General features: G+C 59.9%; 1 protein-coding gene across 1 annotated transcript in view; it reads right to left on the bottom strand.

Annotated features, from left to right (window-relative positions):
- LOC146809063 (B-cell receptor CD22-like) overlaps window positions 1-2,019 on the bottom strand; it is a 476,425-nt gene extending 474,406 nt beyond the window's left edge. Inside the window, exon 1 of the mRNA XM_085614823.1 lies at window positions 1,536-2,019. Within this exon, the coding sequence (XP_085470949.1) occupies window positions 1,536-2,019 (484 nt within the window). The remainder of the gene's footprint in view (window positions 1-1,535) is intronic.
- Window positions 2,020-24,747: the final 22,728 nt, after the last annotated feature.

Below are 24,747 nucleotides of genomic sequence, written 5' to 3'. Positions count from 1 at the left end.
AGTGCATTTAAAAAAGCCAAACCGTGATAACCAAGTGACTGTTTCCGTGATTTCAGGGTTAGATTTAACTAAGGCATCCCTCATAGAGGGTGCTCTCCTGAATGTGATGTTAGGCAAATCAGGCAACAAAAATTTGAGGGTCATGTCAGTCAGAACAATGGGCCAATGTTTGTAGATGATACCACGGAAATTTTTATGTTGTTTGCAAAAAGTGGTAATTAGTCTTGTAGGTTGCATAACCTCATTCGTTGTTTCACTCCCAAAAGATGTGGTATGGGGTTGTTCAGTGGGAAGGCAGGATTCACGTGAGCAAAGATTGGCTTTATCAAGTGCTCTTTTGAGGTTAAGTTGATTATAACCTCGGGCAAGGAATCGATCAAAGGCTTCCTTCTGACATTGTTCAAGGTCAGATTGACGGCTACAAATACGCCGTAGGCGAAGAAATTCCCCATAAGGTATACTGTATATGAGATGGGGTGGATGAGCACTACTGGCATGTAAGATGGAATTTCCAGCAGTGCTTTTTCTATGCAATTTGGTTTCTATGTGGTTGTCTAAAATAAAGACCTCCACATCCAGAAATTCCACCCTCTCATTACTGATGTTCGCTGTGAACTGTAAATTCATAGTGTTGGTGTTAATTGAATTCACAAATGAGAAAGCCTCCTCTTTAGATCCTTCCCAAACGATAAAAATATCGTCTATGTACCTGCCATAGTATCGAATATGTGAATCCCACATGTTCTTGTGTGTGACTCGGAGGACATGTTCCTCCCACCAACCCACCAAAAGGCAGGCATAGGTTGGGGAAAAACATGCCCCCATAGCCACGCACCTGAGTTGTTTGTATAAAACTTTGTTAAAGAGAAATACATTGTTATTGAGGCAAAGGTCAATCATTTGAAGAAGCATATCATTGTGCTCTTTGAAATTAATGGAGCGAAAGCCCAAAAAGTACTCTATAGCCGTCAACCCTTGTGAGTGTACTATACTAGTATAGAGGGAAGCAATGTCTAGCGTGATCAACATAAAATTCGATTGCCAATGGACTTCTTATATTTTCTTCAAGAAATCGCCAGTGTCCTTAATAAAGGACGGCAAAGCAATCATATGTGACTGAAGAAAGTAGTCAACATACTTAGACATGGCTTCCAAAAGACTCTTCCTGGCAGAGATGATGGGTCTGCCAGGTATAGGGTGAATTCCCTTGTGAACCTTAGGAATAAAGTATAGGGTGGCTGTAGTTGGATAGTCATTTTTGAGAAACAAATACTCATTTTTGGAAAGAAGCCCCATTCTTTTCCATTGTGCCAAAAGGGAGGAGACAGTTTTTTTAATTTGTATAAGATGGTCTCGACCTACTTTACAGTAACAATCAGTATCCGATAAGTGGCGTTGTGCCTCCTGGAGATAATCATGTTTAGCCCATAAAACTATGTTCCCTCCCTTGTCAGCACCCATGACCACAATTTGACCATTATCACGGATCTTTTTGATTAATGCCCAATAATTCCTCCATTTCCAATTAATTTTACCACATTTAGAGTGAATCAACAAATTTAATTTTTTCAAGTCATCAATTACCATGTCACTGAAGACATCTACAGAATCTTTAGGCATCATTGGGTAAAAACAAGAAGGAGGACGAAACGGACTGGCAGCCGCCAATCCCTTGTTGATTCCTTCAAGTTGTTCACAATCATTGTCAAGTATTGGAGAGTCCGAGTTTTCCTTAGCCAAGGATTGCATCATTAGTAACATGTTAGAGTCCCGGACTTGTAAGGCATCAGCCATAATGTTAGAGGTGGTAACCTCAGTCGTGGATTTGTTAAGTTGGAAGAACTTCTTAAGCTTGATCTTGCGAATAAATTTATAGACATCAATGCGAGACTGTTTATATGAGAAGTTGGACTCAGGACAAAATGACAGACCTAGCATTAATAGTTGTTTTTCAGCTTCAGATAGTACAGTGTCCGTTAAATTGATAATGGTGTTATCATGAGAGTCTAACGTTTCCATCTCTGTCCTTCTCTGCCCCTGTTTGATGGCCTTGAGGCGCTGCCTGCGCCTCTCTCTCCGACGCTGGCTGATGCTGCGTCGGTTTGGCTCTGGGGATTCCTGGGGCGGAGGGTAGCTCGCCTGTCCATAGTTAAAAAATTAAGCTCCTCCCCTAAGGTATGTCTTGTTGCCACGATGGTGGATGTTGCTTGTATACCAGGGCCTTCATCCGAATCCCCGCTGGTGAGAGAGTTAGTATCTGATTCAACTTCAATGGTGGTGTTATCATTGTTAACATTGGTGCGGTTAGAGGGAACCTGATCGGTAAGAGCCTTTCTTTTCATGTTGTCAAATTTACGTGAAAACGTGAAAACCCTTCCCGCCAAGTAATCATCTCTATCCCTTGCAAATTTGAAAGCCTTACGAATTTTGATAGTGTCCTCGTACTGTTCCAATTTGTTGGCTATTGTAATTTTTCCCTTGGCAATGATATCCTTTTGATCATGGGCCTCGAGAACGTTGTTTAATTCATATATATATATATATATATATATTTATAAGATTTCATGGTAGGAATGGAGAGGAGTGAGGTATGAATGACTTTTTTTTTTTTTTTAGGAGGGGGATGGCTGTGTGTTATGTGGAGAGACATTGCTTACAAGGTATTTGTATTTTGTACTTTATGGTTTGATTTTTATAAAATAGTTGTAACTAAAAGAGTTATGTCAAATCGAGATATGATAATATATTTCCTTAGGTAATGCTTTTTTTTTGGTTTGCTTATATCGTTAGCACTGTTAGATGAATCTTCCCAAATCTCCCCCCACCCCCAAAGATTTTTCACCTCAACTGCTCAATGGAAAGTTTCAGGGGGCTGAAAAAAGGGGGCCCCAAAAGACATTTTCCGTATTCATTTTTTTTTTAGAGGAACTTTAGATAGAGCTACAGCCCAACTGGCTGAACAGATTTATAACCCATTTGGCATAAAGCTTGATCTTAGCCCAGAAATAGGGTTTTTTGTGATTTGTGTACATCCGTTCAGTAGTTTTTGAGCAATTAAGGCTCAAAAACATGTTATAAATCATGCCACAGAGGATCCATGGAGCTGATAGATCTCCTATTGACTTCATGCACATCAACAAGGATGTGACCGAAGCCATCTTAGGACTCAAGACTCCACCCCGATTCCTAGACAACTTATTTTGAAAAAACATATGGAGCCCGCATGGTTCATGTTTGTGCACAAACAAAAACATGAAGTGTGCCAACTCCTGCAGGAGCAGAGAGGTAGTGGGGCCACAGGGGTCCAGGGTCTCCCTTCCATGGCCCCAAACAAAAATAATTGTGGTTCCCTGATGCCCACCAATACAGTATTGACTTTTTTCTTTTTGGGACATTATAGTACACAATGTTTTTTTTTAAACTTTTCATAAAAGAGAAAGAAATGTTTATGGTGAATAATAATTCTGTCAAAATGAGAATAATATGAGATTATGCAGGATCTATGTATTGATACCTTTGAAATCAACAATTAATTTGTATGAGGATTGGTCACTATGGCCCTAATTTATGATTTCAGTGTATCAATTAGGCTTTTAATTCTGAGAACCATGGCCACCTAAGCCAAGTATGACGGCGCTTTTTGTGGTGTCACATATGTAGGTGCTCACATCCACACAGGTGCCACAGTGCTAGTGGCCAGAGGAACAGTGTGAGCGCTTATGTTTGTGTGGAATTATGTATACTAAGAGAAGTCTAAATTTTACCTTTCAATATTTTAGCCTTTGACATTTTGTCCTCTGTAATCCTATACCTCTATATGGCATATTTGATATTCAGGGGGCACACCCTTTGGAGTGTAGCATCACCATCATAAATTTAAGTTAATCGAACATTATATTATATTACGAATATTTGTAGAGCTCCCACCTCAGTGTATGCTAGAATGGAATGAGATGGGGCGGAACAAACTGGTATTTATATGGGTATATTTTAACAGGGGCAAGGACCAAGCTCACACGCAGGATATGTTCAGACCCTTGTTCTTATATTTAGAGATATTATTAGGGGTGGGCGGAATTTGCGAAAGCGACTTTCACAAATTATCGCGAGAATGTTCAAAATTATCGCAAGCAACCGGAAATATCGCGAAAACGCAGAAGTTTTTTTCCTGCCTGTTCGGGGTATTTTATGCGTGGTCGCGCCTCGCCAACTTACCCATGCGGTTGCTCGCGGGCGCAGCCATCTTGTTTTCAGTTGTCTCACGGTGCATGATCGCGAGAAGAAAGACGTGATCGCGAGACGCATGACGTCACTGCGGGCGCGAACTGTTGCGAGACAGCGCAAATGGCTAAAAACAATACAACATTTCATGGAGAACGCGACCGGATCAAGAAAACTTGTCGGCGAACGCAGGGATTCAGGTAAGGCGATCGCACGCATGCGAGAATGTATTATTTTACAGCGCGAGCAAGAAACAAATTATCGCCAAGCTGCGGAATGCGATAATTTTGACATTTTCTCGCTTTCCGCGGAACGCAAAAATGGCAAATTATCGCAATTTCCGCGACCGGAACGGAGATTTAGCCCAGGCCTAGATATTATATTCATTATAAATAGTTAGAATCACAATTTCACTCTTAAATCCACCAACTTCAAAAGAAACTCTGACCTTGTTGGCAAGGTTGTAGCTCCTTTTATAAGCAGGGTTGGTGCTAGATTATCTATCTTTCTCACTGGTGATTTTAATGCCAAAACGTGAAGTTGCTATTTGAAACCTGAACTTTTCGACAAATGATCAACTATTACTGATGACTCTTGTTCTTTTTTACATCCCATTACAGGGGGTGTTTGTCAGAGTTAGTAGCTAAATGGAATCTTTCTAATGTAAATGAGAATCATGCCTACTCTAGCTCTTAGTCTCCCAATTATGGTGCGATTCCGATCCGTTAAAAATATTCCCCATACGAATTGGATCCGGATTTTTCTCCATACGAATCACACAAGTCCCGTACAAACTGGCAAGTACGATTCGTATGTCAAAAAATCCATACGAATCGCATCGGGAAAATTCCCCGACAATTCCTCGGGTCGGAAAAAGTGTCCGACACGTCCCCGGACTGTTTCACGTACGAATCTGGAAACTGAAGTCCGAGCGCGCAAGTACGATCCGTCCCGTCCGTCCGAATGCACAACCGTATGCAAAAAATACCGTGCGGACCGAACTCCCATACCAACCATGGAGACTTAAAAACATGTGCCCGCATACGCGCCGAACACCCCCCCAGCCCAACTCCCCCATGTCCGTACCCTACCCCCATGTCCGCACCTCACCCCCGCCCCACCCCGTAGGTAAGGAGCGTACCCACACCCCGTCGGTACGGTGCGGACCCACAGCGCTACGGGCTGGGGGTCCGCACCGTACCTACGGGGTGGGCTGGGGGTCCACACCGTTACCTACGGGGTGGGCTGGGGGTCCACACCGTACCTACGGGGTGGGCTGGGGGTCTGCACCGTAACTACGGGGTGGGCTGGGGGTCCACACCATTACCTACGGGGTGGGCTGGGGGTCCACACCGTACCTACGGGGTGGGCTGGGGGTCTGCACCGTAACTACGGGGTGGGCTGGGGGTCCACACTGTTCATACGGGGTGGGCTGGGGGTCCACACCGTACCTACGGGGTGGGCTGGGGGTCCGCACCGTAACTACGGGGTGGGCTGGGGGTCCGCACCGTACCTACGGGGTGGGCTGGGGGTCCGCACCGTACCCACGGGGTGGGGAGTGGGTCCACACCGTACCTACGGGGTGGGCTGGGGGTCCGCTGGGGGTCCGCACTGTACCTACGGGGTGGGGAGTGGGTCCGCACCGTACCTACGGGGTGGGCTGGGGGTCCGCTGGGGGTCTGCACCGTACCTACGGGGTGGGGAGTGGGTCCGCACCGTACCTACGGGGTGGGCTGGGGTCTGCACCGTACCTACGGGGTGGAAAGTGGGTCCGCACCGTACCTACGGGGTGGTCTGGGGGGTCCGCTGGGCGTCCGAACCGTACCTACGGGGTGGGGAGTGGGTCCGCACCGTACCTACGGGGTGGGCTGCGGGTCCGCACCGTACCTACGGGGTGGGGAGTGGGTCCACACCGTACCTACGGGGTGGGCTGGGGGTCCGCTGGGGGTCCGCACCGTACCTACGGGGTGGGGAGTGGGTCTGCACCGTACCTACGGGGTGGGCTGGGGGGTCCGCTGGGTGTCCGAACCGTACCTACGGGGTGGGGAGTGGGTCCGCACCGTACCTACGGGGTGGGCTGCGGGTTCGCACCGTACCTACGGGGTGGGGAGTGGGTCCACACCGTACCTACGGGGTGGGCTGGGGGTCCGCTGGGGGTCCACACCGTACCTACGGAGTGGGGAGTGGGTCCGCACCGTACCTACGGGGTGGGCTGGGGGTCCGAACTGTACCTACGGGGTGGGGAGTGGGTCCGCACCGTACCTACGGGGTGGGCTGGGGGTCCGCCGGGGGCCCGCACCGTACCTACGGGGTGGGGAGTGGGTCCGCACCGTACCTACGGGGTGGGCTGGGGATCCGCACCGTACCTACGGGGTGGGCAGTGGCTCCGCACCGTACCTACGGGGTGGGCTGGGGGTCCGCTGGGGGTCCGCACCGTACCTACGGGGTGGGGAGTGGGTCCGCACCGTACCTACGGGGTGGGCTGGGGGTCCGCACCGTACCTACGGGGTGGGGAGTGGGTCCGCACCATACCTACGGGGTGGGCTGGGGGTCCGCTGGGGGTCCACACCGTGCCTACGGGGTGGGGAGTGGGTCCGCACCGTACCTACGGGGTGGGCTGGGGGTCCGCACCGTACCTACAGGGTGGGGAGTGGGTCCGCACCGTACCTACGGGGTGGGCTGGGGGTCCTCTGGGGGCCTGCACCGTACCTACGGGGTGGGGAGTGGGTCCGCACCGTACCTACGGGGTGGGCTGGGGGTCCGCACCGTACCTACGGGGTGGGCAGTGGGTCCGCACCGTACCTATGGGGTGGGCTGGGGGTCTGCTGGGGGTCCGCACCGTACATACGGGGTGGGGAGTGGGTCCGCACCGTACCTACGGGGTGGGCTGGAGGTCCGCACCGTACCCACGGGGTGGGGAGTGGGTCCGCACCATACCTACGGGGTGGGCTGGGGGTCCGCTGGGGGTCCGCACCGTACCTAAGGGGTGGGGAGTGGGTCCGCACCGTACCTATGGGGTGGGCTGGGGGTCCGCACCGTACCTACGGTGTGGGGAGTGGGTCCGCACGATACCTACGGGGTGGGCTGGGGGTCCGCACCGTACCTACGGGGTGGGGAGTGGGTCCGCACCGTACCTACGGGGTGGGGAGTGGGTCCGCACCATACCTACGGGGTGGGCTGGGGGTCCGCACCGTACCTACGGGGTGGGCTGGGGGTCTGCACCACACCTACAGGGTGGGCTGGGGGTCCGCTGGGGGTCCGCACCGTACCTACGGGGTGGGGAGTGGGTCCGCACCGTACCTACAGGGTGGGCTGGGGGTGCGCTGGGGGTCCGCACCGTACCTACGGGGTGGGGAGTGGGTACGCACCGTACCTACGGGGTGGGCTGGGGGTCCGCACCGTACCTACGGGGTGGGGAGTGGGTCCGCACCATACCTACGGGGTGGGCTGGGGGTCCGCTGGGGGTCCGCACCGTACCTACGGGGTGGGGAGTGGGTCCGCACCATACCTACGGGGTGGGCTGGGGGTCCGCTGGGGGTCCGCACCGTACCTACGGGGTGGGGAGTGGGTCCGCACCGTACCTACGGGGTGGGCTGGGGGTCCGCTTGAGGTCCGCACCATACCTACGGGGTGGGGAGTGGGTCCGCACCGTACCTACGGGGTGGGCTGGGGGTACGCACCGTAACTACGTGGTGGGGAGTGGGTCCACACCGTACCTACGGGGTGGGCTGGGGGTCCGCTGGGGGTCCGCACCGTACCTACGGGGTGGGGAGTGGGTCCGCACTGTACCTACGGGGTGGGCTGGGGGTCCGCTGGGGGTCCGCACCGTACCTACGGGGTGGGGAGTGGGTCCGCACTGTACCTACGGGGTGGGGAGTGGGTCCACACCGTACCTACGGGGTGGGCTGGGGGTCCGCTGGGGGTCCGCACTGTACCTACGGGGTGGGGAGTGGGTCCGCACCATACCTATGGGGTGGGCTGGGGGTCCGCTGGGGGTCCACACCGTACCTACGGGGTGGGGAGTGGGTCCGCACCGTACCTACGGGGTGGGCTGGGGGCCCGCACCGTACATACGGGGTGGGGAGTGGGTCCGCACCGTACCTACGGGGTGGGCTGGGGGTCCGCTGGGGGCCCGCACCGTACCTACGGGGTGGGGAGTGGGTCCACACCGTACCTACGGTGTGGGCTGGGGGTCCGCACCATACCTACGGGGTGGGCAGTGGGTCCGCACCGTACCTACGGGGTGGGCTGGGGGTCAGCTGGGGGTCTGCACCGTACCTACGGGGTGGGTCCGCACCGTACCTACGGTGTGGGCTGGGGGTCCGCACCGTACCTACGGGGTGGGGAGTGGGTCCGCACCATACCTACGGGGTGGGCTGGGGGTCCGCTGGGGGTCCGCACCGTACCTATGGGGTGGGGAGTGGGTCCGCACCGTACCTATGGGGTGGGCTGGGGGTCCGCACCGTACCTACGGTGTGGGGAGTGGGTCCGCACCGTACCTACGGGGTGGGCTGGGGGTCCGCACCGTCCCTATGGGGTGGGGAGTGGGTCCGAACCGTACCTACGGGGTGGGGAGTGGGTCTGCACCGTACCTACGGGTGGGCGGGGGGTCCGCACCGTACCTACGGGGTGGGGAGTGGGTCCGCACCATACCTACGGGGTGGGCTGGGGGTCCGCTGGGGGTCCGCACCATACCGATGGGGTGGGGAGTGGGTCCGCACCATACCTATGGGGTGGGCTGGGGGTCCGCACCGTACCTACGATGAGGGGAGTGGGTCCGCACCATACCTACGGGGTGGGCTGGGGGTCTGCACCGTACCTACGGGGTGGGGAGTGGGTCCGCACCGTACCTACGGGGTGGGGAGTGGGTCCGCACCATACCTACGGGGTCGGCTGGGGGTCCGCACCGGACCTACAGGGTGGGCTGGGGGTCCGCACCACACCTACGGGGTGGGCTGGGGGTCCGCACCGTACCTACGGGGTGGGGAGTGGGTCCGCACCGTACCTACGGGGTGGGCTGGGGGTGCGCTGGGGGTCCGCACCGTACCTACGGGGTGGGGAGTGGGTACGCACCGTACCTACGGGGTGGGCTGGGGGTCCGCACCGTACCTACGGGGTGGGGAGTGGGTCCGCACCGTACCTACGGGGTGGGCTGGGGGTCCTCACCGTACCTACGGGGTGGGTAGTGGGTCCGCACCATACCTACGGGGTGGGCTGGGGGTCCGCAACGTACCTACGGGGTGGGGAGTAGGTCCACACCGCACCTACGGGGTGGGCTGGGGATCTGCTGGGGGTCCGCACCGTACCTACGGGGTGGGGAGTGGGTCCGCACCGTACCTACGGGGTGGGCTGGGGGTCCGCTGGGGGTCCGCACCATTCCTACGGGGTGGGGAGTGGGTCCGCACCGTACCTACGGGGTGGGCTGGGGGTCCGCACCGTAACTACGGGGTGGGGAGTGGGTCCACACCGTACCTACTGGGTGGGCTGGGGGTCCGCTGGGGGTCCGCACCGTACCTACGGGGTGGGGAGTGGGTCCGCACCGTACCTACGGGGTGGGCTATGGGTCCGCACCGTACCTACGGGGTGGGGAGTGGATCCACACCGTACCTACGGGGTGGGCCGGGGGTCCGCACTGTACCTACGGGGTGGGGAGTGGGTCCGCACCGTACCTACGGGGTGGGCTGGGGGTCCGCTGGGGGTCCACACCGTACCTACGGGGTGGGGAGTGGGTCCGCACCATACCTACGGGGTGGGCTGGGGGTCTGCACCGTACCTACGGGGTGGGGAGTGGGTCCGCACCGTACCTACGGGGTGGGCTGGGGGTCCGCTGGGGGCCCGCACCGTACCTACGGGGTGGGGAGTGGGTCCGCACCGTACCTACGGGGTGGGCTGGGGGTCCGCACCGTACCTACGGGGTGGGCAGTGGGTCCGCACTGTACCTACGTGGTGGGCTGGGGGTCCGCTGGGGGTCCGCACCGTACCTATGGGGTGGGCTGGGGGTCTGCACCGTACCTACGGGGTGGGGAGTGGGTCCGCACCGTACCTACGGGGTGGGGAGTGGGTCCGCACCACACCTACGGGGTGGGCTGGGGGTCCGCACCGTACCTACGGGGTGGGCTGGGGGTCCGCACCACACCTACGGGGTGGGCTGGGGGTCCGCTGGGGGTCCGCACCGTACCTACGGGGTGGGGAGTGGGTCCGCACCGTACCTACGGGGTGGGCTGGGGGTGCGCTGGGGGTCCGCACCGTACCTACGGGGTGGGGAGTGGGTACGCACCGTACCTACGGGGTGGGCTGGGGGTCCGCACCGTACCTACGGGGTGGGGAGTGGGTCCGCACCGTACCTACGGGGTGGGCTGGGGGTCCGCTGGGGGTCCGCACCGTACCTACGGGGTGGGTAGTGGGTCCGCACCATACCTACGGGGTGGGCTGGGGGTCCGCAACGTACCTACGGGGTGGGGAGTGGGTCCACACCGTACCTACGGGGTGGGCTGGGGGTCTGCTGGGGGTCCGCACCATACCTACGGGGTGGGGAGTGGGTCCGCACCGTACCTACGGGGTGGGCTGGGGGTCCGCTGGGGGTCCGCACCATACCTACGGGGTGGGGAGTGGGTCCGCACCGTACCTACGGGGTGAGCTGGGGGTCGGCACCGTAACTACGGGGTGGGGAGTGGGTCCACACCGTACCTACGGGGTGGGCTGGGGGTCCGCTGGGGGTCCACACCGTACCTACGGGGTGGGGAGTGGGTCCGCACCGTACCTACGGGGTGGGCTATGGGTCCGCACCGTACCTACGGGGTGGGGAGTGGGTCCACACCGTACCTACGGGGTGGGCCGGGGGTCCGATGGGGGTCCCCACTGTACCTACGGGGTGGGGAGTGGGTCCGCACCGTACCTACGGGGTGGGCTGGGGGTCCGCTGGGGGTCCACACCGTACCTACGGGGTGGGGAGTGGGTCCGCACCGTACCTACAGGGTGGGCTGGGGGTCCGCACCGTACCTACGGGGTGGGCAGTGGGTCCGCACTGTACCTACGGGGTGGGCTGGGGGTCCGCTGGGGGTCCACACCGTACCTACGGGGTGGGGAGTGGGTCCGCACCGTACCTATGGGGTGGGGAGTGGGTCCGCACCGTACCTATGGGGTGGGCTGGGGATCCGCACCGTACCTACGGTGTGGGGAGTGTGTCCGCACCGTACCTACGGGGTGGGCTGGGGGTCCGCACCGTACCTACGGGGTGGGGAGTGGGTCCGCACCGTACCTACGGGTGGGCTGGGGGTCCGCACCGTACCTACGGGGTGGTTAGTGGGTCCGCACCATACCTACGGGGTGGGCTGGGGGTCCGCTGGGGGTCCGCACCGTACCTATGGGGTGGGGAGTGGGTCCGCACCATACCTATGGGGTGGGCTGGGGGTCCGCACCGTACCTACGGTGAGGGGAGTGGGTCCGCACCATACCTACGGGGTGGGCTGGGGGTCCGCACTGTACCTACGGGATGGGGAGTGGGTCCGCACCGTACCTACGGGGTGGGGAGTGGGTCCGCACCATACCTACGGGGTGGGCTGGGGGTCCGCACCGTACCTACGGGGTGGGCTGGGGGTCCGCACCACACCTACGGGGTGGGCTGGGGGTCCGCTGGGGGTCCACACCGTACCTACGGGGTGGGGAGTGGGTCCGCGCCGTACCTACAGGGTGGGCTGGGGGTACGCTGGGGGTCCGCACCGTACCTACGGGGTGGGGAGTGGGTACGCACCGTACCTACGGGGTGGGCTGGGGGTCCGCACCGTACCTACGGGGTGGGGAGTGGGTCCGCACCGTACCTACGGGGTGGGCTGGGGGTCCGCTGGGGGTCCGCACCGTACCTACGGGGTGGGTAGTGGGTCCGCACCGTACCTACGGGGTGGGCTGGGGGTCCGCAACATACCTACGGGGTGGGGAGTGGGTCCACACCGTACCTACGGGGTGGGCTGGGGGTCCGCTGGGGGTCCGCACCATACCTACGGGGTGGGGAGTGGGTCTGCACCGTACCTACGGGGTGGGCTGGGGGTCCGCTGGGGGTCCGCACCATACCTACGGGGTGGGGATTGGATCCGCACCGTACCTACGGGGTGGGCTGGGGGTCCGCACCGTAACTACGGGGTGGGGAGTGGGTCCACACCGTACCTACGGGGTGGGCTGGGGGTCCGCTGGGGGTCCGCACCGTACCTTCGGGGTGGGGAGTGGGTCCGCACCGTACCTACGGGGTGGGCTGGGGGTCCGCACCGTACCTACGGGGTGGGGAGTGGGTCCACACCGTACCTACGGGGTGGGCTGGGGGTCCGCTGGGGGTCCGCACTGTACCTACGGGGTGGGGAGTTATGTTATGTTATGTTATTTATATTTTTATAGCGCACAGCTGCCCCAGCAAAGGGGCGTCCTGGCGCTATGACAGACGCTACAACATAACACACAATAAAAGAAAAGGAAATTAACCAGACACGGGAAACAGTAAAGTTTTAATCGCCTGCCTGAAGGCGAGCAGGTCTTCAAGAGCTCGGATGTGTACCGGGAGCGAGTTCCACAAACCTGCCGCGAGCACCCTAAAGGAGCGGCCACCCATTCTGCTCAATTTAAAGCGCGGACAGACCGCCAGGTGAAGCCCCTCCGATCTCAAGGATCTCAAAGGAACGTAGGGCGTGAGTAGGTTAGCAAGTGCCGGCGGCGAAGAAGATTTCAAAATTTTAAAGGTCAGGCACAGCGCTTTGAACTGAATTCGCTGTCTGACCGGGAGCCAATGTAAGGCCGCGATGGTACCAGACACTGAACAATGTCTAGGGAGGCCCACAATGGCCCGAGCCGCGGCATTTTGCACCCTTTGGAGCCTGGAGGCCTCCTCTTGATTCACCCCTAACAGCAGTGAACTGCCGTAGTCCAGCCGAGATAGTATAGAGGCCTGGACCACAAGCTGTCTGGTAGGGGCATCAAAGTACTTTAAAACCGGCCTTATTCCCCGCAGAATGCCATAGCACGTGGCAGCCACCTTCTTAGTGTGGTCCTTGAAGGTGAGCGCAGAGTCCAACCAGATGCCTAAATTTCTCACTCCAGAAGCTGGAATGGGAGTGACACCCAACTCTGATGGCCACCACTGGTTACCCCATAGCTCAGCATGCTTCCCTAATACCAACACCTCTGTTTTGGTGGCATTTAACTGAAGGCAGTTGGTGCGAAGCCAGCTTGCTACTGCCAACAAACCCGCTCGAAATTTGGGGGCCTCCACCTAAGTGTCACCGCTAGCTGTGTGTCGTCCGCATATGAGGCCATCGTAAGACCCCACTGTTTAACGACACCAGCCAACGGTTTCACATAGAGGTTGAACATTGTAGGGCTCAACGAGGATCCCTGTGGTACCCCCAGCTCCAGGGGATAAGTGGCGGATTGGCCAGGTGGTATGGCCACTTTAAAAGAACGATCTGATAGAAAAGACCGAAACCACTGGAGAGCGAGATCAGTCACTCCCGCCTCCTGTAAGCGTTGGATCAGTATATGGTGGGACACAGTATCGAAGGCAGCGCTTAGATCTAATAGTAAAAGCGCTGCAGTGCGACCTGAGTCCAGAACCTGGCGAAGATGTTCCGTGATGTAAAGTAATGCCGTCTCGGTACTGTGTCCCGACCGGAAGCCGTTCTGACTGGAATCCAATATCTGGTTGCGAGCCAGATGCTCAGACAGAACAGAGTTGACGTGGGCTTCTGTTACTTTGGCAATCCAAGGCAGCAGGGATATGGGTCGATAATTCTCTGGCAGCCGGGGGACAGAGTTGGCTTTTTTTAGTATAGGAGTAACCACTGCCTGTTTCCATGCCGTGGGTACCGTTCCGTTGGACAATGACATATTGATAAGATTCAATATGGGGTCACGACAGAGTGGGGAAAGTGTGTTGATAAAGGCTGGCTTTAACGGGTCCGAGGGAGAACCTGACTTGACCCTGAGGCTAAGCCTATCAAAGGTCTCAATAGTCAGTTCAGGTAGCATTGCCAGGGTCTCATATCCCAACGTATCGGGGACAGTAACCTCTCGGTTCTGGTGGAGTGTGTCAAAACTTTGGTAGATTGTTTCCACTTTCTCCACAAAAAAGGAGGCCAACTTATCACAGTGGGAATCTGTGCAGATCACCTCCGAGGTGGATCTGTTTTTCATAAGATCCTTCAGTATCTTAAAAATCATTTTTGATGGATTAGGGCTGGTAGCAAATTCTTGAGCGTAAAATGCAGCTCGTGTTCTGCAAATAGCTCTATGGTAGAGCTTCAGCTCAGTAAAATACCGAGTTTTCAGAGCAGGGCTGTAGGATCTTCTCCATTCCCTCTCTGTTTTCCGGCAAGCTTTTTTTAGTTCTGCGAGTGACTCATTATACCAAGGACTAGGTGTTTTTGTCCGGCCTTTCGACTACCGTAAAGGTATGAGAGAGTCCAAGGCGTCGGTGATCCAGGCGCAGAACTGTTGGTAACCTTGTTCCACGTTAATAAAGATGCTCAGAGGTTTCTGTTCCAGTATGCTATAAAACTCTTCAAGCCTAAGCTTGTGCCAAAGCCTTTTTAGAATAGGTCTGTCAACAGCTATAAAAGGCTTATCGTGGACCGGACAAAAGGCTTCTATAAGCAGATGATCAGTCCACCCCATCAGCCTCGGATCTGACAACCTTACCCCCTCAAGTGTGGAAAAAAAGGGGTCCAAAATATGTCCCCCTGAGTGGGTTGGAAGGGTGACGAGCTGAGTGAGTTGGAGAGCTTCGAGGTTCGCCAGCAGAGTGCTCACCGTAGTGGATGACCGATTATCAAAATGGATGTTAAGGTCCCCCACGATGTTGAAATTGGCACAACCGAGTACTATAGGACCAATCATATCGGCCAGTGCGGACCTGAAGACAGAATCATTGCCCGGAGGACGGTAAATGAGCATACCACTGAAAGTGAATTGATGGGAAAAAGCAACTTTGAAAATAACACTTTCACATGCAGGTAGTCCCGACGGTTTCCAATCAGCTGGAAAACAGGATTTGACTGCCATAGCAATACCACCTCCTCTTGTGGTCCTATTGGAAGTGAAGACGGTATAGTTCTGAGGGAATGCAAGATTCAATATGGCAGAATCCGAATCCTGAAGCCAGGTTTCTGTCATTAGAAAGACATCGGGGTCCTCTTTCTCTAGCAAATCATAAATGGACAGGTGATGTTTTACCAGCGATCTAATGTTTAAACACCAAATACGAACATCTCGAGATACAACACACGTTCGCGTGACAGGAATAGCATCTTCCAGGGAACGGATTTTAGTAGGGCTGTTAAGTGACCAGCCTTTGCAGGCACAGCTATAAGGGCCGACTAAAGGGTCCACAGGCTTACAGGCACTTCCTCTGGACATTCGCCTTATGGACAGCAGCTCGGACCGTGTGTAAAACACCATACCTGCCAGCATCGGCGAGTCAACACCGCGACGAGAAACAGAGCCTGCCCCGCCTCGCGCTGCCTCGACGCGGACGAGCGCAGACGGGCAGGACTCTGGCACGACTCCGGCTACGCGACGGCGTCCACACCTGCGCGTCCCGCAGCGCGGGAGAGGGGAGCTTTAAGTAGGCTCACCAATCCTAGCGCGAGCGCGAGGACGCTGCAAGATGGCGCCCGAAGTTACAATTACAGCCCTACCCAAAATGGCGCCCACAGTGAACCACCCCCGAGATCCAGGCCCGCCAAAACGGCAGTGAGGGAGCCAATTATGTGCGGAATGAGGAGGGGGCAAGACCCAGCTAAAAACAGGGGAGAAGTGCAACAAGGTAAATTAAAACAAATAGACAAAAACGGGATTTTTAAAATGCGAAGCGCCAGCAGCAGCGCCAGCAACAGCAAGTGCGCAGTAAAGTAAGCGTCTGTCAAGGCCGCCTCAAAACTGAGTCCGCCTTAAGTAGGCTCACCAATCCTAGCGCGAGCGCGAGGATGCTCCAAGATGGCGCCCGAAGTTACAATTACAGCCCTACCCAAAATGGCGCCCACAGTGAACCACCCCCGAGATCCAGGCCCGCCAAAACGGCAGTGAGGGAGCCAATTATGTGCGGAATGAGGAGGGGGCAAGACCCAGCTAAAAACAGGGGAGAAGTGCAACAAGGTAAATTAAAACAAATAGACAAAAACGGGATTTTTAAAAAGCGAAGCGCCAGCAGCAGCGCCAGCAACAGCAAGTGCGCAGTAAAGTAAGCGTCTGTCAAGCGAGTGGGTCCGCACCGTACCTACGGGGTGGGCTGGGGGTCCGCTGGGGGTCCACACCGTACCTACGTGGTGGGGAGTGGGTCCGCACCGTACCTACGGGGTAGGCTGGGGGTCCGCACCGTACCTACGGGGTGGGGAGTGGGTCCGCACCGTACCTACGGGGTGGGCTGGGGGTCCGCTGGGGGCCCGCACCGTACCTACGGGGTGGGGAGTGGGTCCGCACCGTACCTACGGGGTGGGCTGTGGGTCCGCACTGTACCTACGGGGTGGGCTGGGGGTCCGCTGGGGGTCCACACCGTACCTACGGGTGGGGAGTGGGTCCGCACCGTACCTACGGGGTGGGCTGGGGGTCCGCACCGTACCTACGGGGTGGGGAGTGGGTCCGCACCATACCTATGGGGTGGGCTGGGGGTCCGCTGGGGGTCCGCACCGTACCTATGGGGTGGGGAGTGGGTCCGCACCGTACCTATGGGGTGGGCTGGGGGTCCGCACCGTACCTACGGTGTGGGGAGTGGGTCCGCACCGTACCTACGGGGTGGGCTGGGGGTCCGCACCGTACCTGCGGGGTGGGGAGTGGGTCCGAACCGTACCTACGGGGTAGGGAGTGGGTCCGCACCGTACCTACGGGTGGGCTGGGGGTCTGCACCGTACCTACAGGGTGGGGAGTGGGTCCGCACCATACCTACGGGGTGGGCTGGGGGTCCGCACCACACCTAAGGGGTGGGCTGGGGGTCCGCTGGGGGTCCGCACCGTACCTACGGGGTGGGGAGTGGGTCCGCACCGTACCTACGTGGTGGGCTGGGGGTGCGCTGGGGGTCCGCACCGTACCTACGGGGTGGGGAGTGGGTACGCACCGTACCTACGGGGTGGGCTGGGGGTCCGCTGGGGGTCCGCACCGTACCTACGGGGTGGGTAGTGGGTCCACACCGTACCTACGGGGTGGGCTGGGGGCCGCACCGTACCTACGGGGTGGGGAGTGGGTCCACACTGTACCTACGGGGTGAGCTGGGGGTCCGCTGGGGGTCCGCACCATTCCTACGGGGTGGGGAGTGGGTCCGCACCGTACCTACGGGTTGGGCTGGGGGTCCGCTGGGGGTCCGCACCGTACCTATGGGGTGGGGAGTGGGTCCGCACCGTACCTACGGGGTGGGCTGGGGGTCCGCACCGTACCTACGGGGTGGGGAGTGGGTCCGCACCGTACCTACAGGGTGGGCTGGGGGTCTGCTGGGGGTCCGCACCGTACCTACGGGGTGGGGAGTGGGTCCGCACCGTACCTACGGGGTGGGCTGGGGGTCCGCACCGTACCCACGGGGTGCGGAGTGGGTCCACACCGTACCTACGGGGTGGGCTGGGGGTCCGCTGGGGGTCCGCACCGTACCTACGGGGTGGGGAGTGGGTCTGCACCGTAACTACGGGGTGGGCTGGGGGTCCGCTGGGGGTCCGCACCATACCTACGGGGTGGGGATTGGGTCCGCACCGTACCTACGGGGTGGGCTGGGGGTCCGCACCGTAACTACGGGGTGGGGAGTGGGTCCACACCGTACCTACGGGGTGGGCTGAGGGTCCGCTGGGGGTCCGCACCGTACCTTCGGGTGGGGAGTGGGTCCGCACCGTACCTACGGGGTGGGCTGGGGGTCCGCATCGTACCTACGGGGTGGGGAGTGGGTCCACACCGTACCTACGGGGTGGGCTGGGGGTCCGCTGGGGGTCCGCACTGTACCTACGGGGTGGGGAGTGGGTCCGCACCGTACCTAAGGGGTGGGCTGGGGGTCCGCTAGGGGTCCACACCGTACCTACGGGGTGGGGAGTGGGTCCGCACCGTACCTACGGGGTGGGCTGGGGGTCCGCACCGTACCTACGGGGTGGGGAGTGGGTCCGCACCGTACCTACGGGGTGGGCTGGGGGTCCGCTGGGGGCCCGCACCGTACCTACGGGGTGGGGAGTGGGTCCGCACCGTACCTACGGGGTGGGCTGGGGGTCCGCACCGTACCTACGGGGTGGGCAGTGGGTCCGCACTGTACCTACGGGGTGGGCTGGGGGTCCGCTAGGGGTCCACACCGTACCTACGGGGTGGGGAGTGGGTCCGCACCGTACCTACGGGGTGGCCTGGGGGTCCGCACCGTACCTACGGGGTGGGGAGTGGGTCCGCACCATACCTACGGGGTGGGCTGGGGGTCCGCTGGGGGTCCGCACCGTACCTATGGGGTGGGGAGTGGGTCCGCACCGTACCTATGGGGTGGGCTGGGGGTCCGCACCGTACCTACGGTGTGGGGAGTGGGTCTGCACCGTACCTACGGGGTGGGCTGGGGGTCCGCACCGTACCTACGGGGTGGGGAGTGGGTCCGAACCGTACCTACGGGGTAGAGAGTGGGTCCGCACCGTACCTACGGGTGGGCTGGGGGTCCGCACCGTACCTACAGGGTGGGGAGTGGTTCCGCACCATACCTACGGGGTGTGCTGGGGGTCCGCTGGGGGTCCGCACCATACCTACGGGGTGGGGAGTGGGTCCGCACCGTACCTACGGGGTGGGCTGGGGGTGCGCTGGGGGTCTGCACCGTACCTACGGGGTGGGGAGTGGGTACGCACCGTACCTACGGGGTGGGCTGGGGGTCCGCTGGGGGTTCGCACCGTACCTACGGGGTGGGTAGTGGGTCCGCACCGTACCTACGGGGTGGGCTGGGGGTCCGCACCGTACCTACGGGGTGGGGAGTGGGTCCACACTGTACCTACGGGGTGAGCTGGGGGTCCGCTGGGGGTCCGCACCGTACCTACGGGGTGGGGAGTGGGTCCGCACCGTACCTACGGGTTGGGCTGGGGGTCCGCTGGGGGTCCGCACCGTACCTACGGGGTGGGGAGTGGGTCCGCACCGTACCTACGGGGTGGGCTGGGGGTCCGCACCGTACCTACGGGGTGGGGAGTGGGTCCGCACCGTACCTACGGGGTGGGCTGGGGGTCTGCTGGGGGTCCGCACCGTACCTACGGGGTGGGGAGTGGGTCCGCACCGTACCTACGGGGTGGGGTGGGGGTCCGCACCGTACCCACGGGGTGGGGAGTGGGTCCACACCGTACCTACGGGGTGGGCTGGGGGTCCGCTGGGGGTCCGCACTGTACCTACGGGGTGGGGAGTGGGTCCGCACCGTACCTACGGGGTGGGCTGGGGGTCCGCTGGGGGTCCACACCGTACCTACGGGGGGGGGGAGTGGGTCCGCACCGTACCTACGGGGTGGGCTGGGGGTCCGCACCGTACCTACGGGGTGGGGAGTGGGTCCGCACCGTACCTACGGGGTGGGCTGGGGGTCCGCTGGGGGCCCGCACCATACCTACGGGGTGGGAAGTGGGTCCGCACTGTACCTACGGGGTGGGCAGTGGGTCCACACTGTACCTACGGGGTGGGCTGGGGGTCCGCTGGGGGTCCGCACCTTACCTATGGGGTGGGCTGGGGGTCCGCACCGTACCTACGGGGTGGGTCCGCACCATACCTACGGGGTGGGCTGGGGGTCCGCTGGGGGTCTGCACCGTACCTATCGGGTGGGGAGTGGGTCCGCACCGTACCTATGGGGTGGGCTGGGGGTCCGCACCGTACCTACGGGGTGGGGAGTGGGTCCGCACCATACCTACGGGGTGGGCTGGGGGTCCGCTGGGTGTCCGCACCGAACCTATCGGGTGGGGAGTGGGTCCGCACCGTACCTATGGGGTGGGCTGGTTGTCCGCACCGTACCTACGGTGTGGGGAGTGGGTCCGCACCGTACCTACGGGGTGGGCTGGGGGTCCGCACCGTACCTACGGGGCGGGGAGTGGGTCCGCACCATACCTACGGGGTGGGCTGGGGGTCCGCTGGGGGTCCGCACCGTACCTATCGGGTGGGGAGTGGGTCCGCACCGTACCTATGGGGTGGGCTGGGGGTCCGCACCGTACCTACGGTGTGGGGAGTGGGTCCGCACCGTACCTACTGGGTGGGCTGGGGGTCCGCACCGTACCAACGGGGCGGGGAGTGGGTCCGAACCGTACCTACGGGGTAGGGAGTGGGTCCGCACCGTACCTACGGGCGGCTGGGGGTCCGCACCGTACCTACAGGGTGGGGAGTGGGTCCGCACCATACCTACGGGGTGGGCTGGGGGTGCGCTGGGGGTCCGCACCGTACCTACGGGGTGGGGAGTGGGTACGCACCGTACCTACGGGGTGGGCTGGGGGTCCGCACCATACCTACGGGGTGGGGAGTGGGTCCGCACCGTACCTACGGGGTGGGCTGGGGGTCCGCTGGGGGTCCGCACCGTACCTACGGGGTGGGTAGTGGGTCCGCACCGTACCTACGGGGTGGGCTGGGGGTCCGCACCGTACCTACGGGGTGGGGAGTGGGTCCACACCGTACCTATGGGGTGAGCTGGGGGTCCACTGGGGGTCCGCACCGTACCTACGGGGTGGGGAGTGGGTCCGCACCGTACCTACGGGGTGGGCTGGGGGTCCGCTGGGGGTCCGCACCGTACCTACGGGGTGGGGAGTGGGTCCGCACCGTACCTACGGGGTGGGCTGGGGGTCCGCACCGTACATACGGGGTGGGCAGTGGGTCCGCACCGTACCTACGGGGTGGGCTGGGGGTCCGCTGGGGGTCCGCACCATACCTACGGGGTGGGGAGTGGGTCTGCACCGTTCCTACGGGGTGGGCTGGGGGTCCGCACTGTACCTACGGGTTTGGGAGTGGGTCCGCACCGTACCTACGGGGTGGGCTGGGGGTCCGCTGGGGGTCCGCACCATACCTACGGGGTGGGGAGTGGGTCCGCACCGTACCTACAGGGTGGGCTGGGGGTCCGCACCGTACCTACGGGGTGGGGAGCGGGTCCGCACCGTACCTACGGGGTGGGCTGGGGGTCTGCTGGGGGTCCGCACTGTACCTACGGGGTGGGGAGTGGGTCCGCACCATACCTACGAGGTGGGCTGGGGGTCCGCACCGTACCTACGGGGTGGGGAGTGGGTCCGCACCGTACCTACGGGGTGGGCTGGGGGTCCGCTGTGGGACCGCACCGTACCTACGGGGTGGGGAGTGGGTCCGCACCATACCTACGGGGTGGGCTGGGGGTCCGCTGGGGGTCCGCACCATACCTACGGGGTGGGGAGTGGGTCTGCACCGTACCTACGGGGTGGGCTGGGGGTCCGCACCGTACCTACGGGGTGGGGAGTTGGTCCGCACCGTACCTACGGAGTGGGCTGGGGGTCTGCACCGTACCTACGGGGTGGGGAGTGGGTCCGCACCGTACCTACGGGGTGGGCTGGGTGTCCGCACCGTACCTATGGGGTGGGGAGTGGGTCCGCACCGTACCTATGGGGTGGGCTGGGGGTCTGCTGGGGGTCCGCACCGTACCTACGGGGTGGGGAGTGGTTCCGCACCGTACCTACAGGGTGGGCTGGGGGTCCACACCGTACCTACGGGGTGGGGAGTGGGTCCGCACCGTGCCTACGGGGTGCGCTGGGGGTCCGCTGGGGGTCCGCACCGTACCTACGGGGTGGGGAGTGGGTCCGCACCTTACCTAAGGGGTGGGCTGGGGGTCCGCACCGTACCTACGGGGTGGGGAGTGGGTCCGCACCGTACCTATGGAGTGGGCTGGGGGTCCGCTGGGGGTCCGCACCGTACCTACGGGGTGGGGAGTGGGTCCGCACCGTACCTACGGGGTGGGCTGGGGGTCCGCACCGTACCTACGGGGTGGGGAGTGGGTCCGCACCGTACCTACGGGGTGGGCTGGGGGTCCGCTGGGGGTCCGCACCGTACCTTCGGGGTGGGGAGTGGGTCCGCACCGTACCTACGGGGTGGGCTGGGGGTCCGCACCGTACCCACGGGGTGGGCTGGAGGTCCGCACCGTACCTACGGGGTAGGATGGGGGTCCGCTGGGGGTCCGCGCCGTACCTACGTGGTGGGGAGTGGGTCCGCACCGTACCTAAGGGGTGGGCTGGGGGTCCGCACCGTACCTACGGGGTGTGCTGGGGGTCCGCACCGTACCAATGTGAGCACTGTACAACAACATGGCCGATGTATGCACCTTACAGACGCATAAAACACACGTACTGAACCAGGACACTGCTAAACACCACAAGGAGAGTCCATTCGAATCAAACAACACCAAAAAACACGTCCTGCAAGCCCAAATACATCCAATACACTGACCTACAACAACCAAACAGGTAAACAGAGGACCCAAACACAACCACTCCTTATAACACACCCACCCAAAGTTCAAACACAGCCACACCCACAAATTGCCCAATAAAAAGGGCCCACACACACAAACCATGAGCCTTTGCAACAGACCCACTTCTGCCAGACCCCACAGACAACCCACAGCACCATACTTGACCCTGACTTCACCTTACACTTGCACACCTTCACACAACCACCTTCACAAACACCCCCTCATCACATTCACACACGCACACCTTCACAACCACACACCCACACCCACACCCATCCACACCCATACCCCACACCATGCCCACAGACAAGAATCCAAAGTTCACTACAACGGAGCTGGAGATCCTAGTCGACGAAGTCATCAGAGTTGAGCCACAGCTCTTTGGAACAGCGGTCAGACAGACCAGCATATCAGCAAAATCTGCCATGTGGCAGAGGATCGTCGAGAGGGTGAATGCTGTTGCGCCCATCAGAAGGACCAGGCATGAATGCCAAGCCAGGTGGTACGATCTGCGGAGGACGGTCAAGAGAAAAATGAATGAAGACCACGCCCAGAGCAACATCACTGGAGGTGGCCTGCCCCACAGACCGGTACATTTCCATCCCTGGGAGGAGAAGGTGATGCGCACGCTGCCGCCGTTGGGAGTCCACGGACTAGAAGGAGTCAACGAGCCTGGTGAGTACACAAACAACTCACCTCACATGGGGGGAACCGCATCAACAACCCAACTCACAATAATGGACACCACCACACTCCAAAAACACGCATATGCCACTAGCGGCTCCATGCCCCATGCACCAAGCAAGGCCATGCCAAGTCACAGGCCACACAAAACACCAACACAAGACAGGATGTCCGTGAGTCCGGGAGGGTGGGCCTCCAAAAATACAGTGTGCAACTCAGAAGCAGACACCAATGCCCTCAGCCCATATGGCCTAGGGCAGAGCCATACAAACAGTGTGGCCCGACACTTTACAGTGTCGCCTGCACATGGTGGCCGTGTCGCAGGATGACATGGGAATGAAGGCACAATTTGCACAGCAGCTAATGAAGAGGCATTACTGTGAATGAGTGTCAGCACACACCGCCGCAGCAGCGCCAGACTCAGAGACACTCTGCCCAATGGGGGACGGGAGATACTAAACGAAGCCACATGAAAAAGCCAATGGCCTGTGAAAGACCAGTAATGTGTGTGTGACCAGGAAGCTGGGCTGAGGTGACAGAGGGTGTTGGACTTGGCCCTTCTGGCAGGTTCACCCCTGAACTTTTTTGCTTTTTACTGATGACTTGGTGTGGTAATTGTTTGGTCTCTGCTCACTTTCCCTGTGTCCCAGGGTAAAGTGCGTGCGTGCTCTGAGTGCATGTGGTGAGATAGGCCTGCCCTCCCATAGGAATGCATGGGGAATGTATGTGTCCCTAGTAGTTCCTGATGCGTGGGGTGTGCAGGCCCGAGTTTGGTATGTGCGGACTCGTGGGAGTGAGTGCTGTGCGATGATGTGTGCGGCGTGCATGTACCTAGTGTGGAAGTGCCACTTCTAGAAGTGGGCACTTCTGTGTGCAGTGTGTCTGTCGCGTGATTGGCTGGTCATGTCATGTGATGGGCTAGGGATTCCCCAGAGTCAGGATGAGTCACCCAGTGGTGAATGGGGAGATCAGCAGCTAGATGGGTGGGAGGAGTACACCTGGGTCCTGAATAGGACAGGGTTTTCCACACACAATGCTGGCCCCGCCCCCTGCGGTGCGACTGACGACCCTAGCCCTGCCAATGAATAGAGTGAGGGGCTGAGCACATCAAGGGTGCTCCCCAACCAGCTGCGACTGGTTTTCCCCCTCACCCTGAACCCAGAACAAAGGGGTTTTGCTGTATAAGAATGGGGCTGTGTCCCCACAGAAACTGTTCTCTTCTAGGATCACATCTGAGGGGGGCCTGTTGCTGCTGGGCGCCAGGAGAGACCGCCACTGGGGACTGCCTCCCTGCTGGAGGGCCCTGTGAGCTGGCCCCTGGGCCCAGTCTTTGCCCCCCCATGCTTTTTGGAGACTTATTGCTGGACCTGTGGTTCTAAGCGCCTGGGAGCGCTGGACTGGCCTTCAGCGCTGAAAGCGCTTTCATTTTT

The sequence above is a fragment of the Triturus cristatus genome, chromosome 7 (genome assembly GCF_964204655.1).
Source record: "Triturus cristatus chromosome 7, aTriCri1.1, whole genome shotgun sequence".
Classification (NCBI taxonomy): domain Eukaryota; kingdom Metazoa; phylum Chordata; class Amphibia; order Caudata; family Salamandridae; genus Triturus; species Triturus cristatus.
The sequence above is the reverse complement of the archived record's forward strand: the minus strand, read 5'-3'. Positions and strand labels throughout refer to the sequence as shown.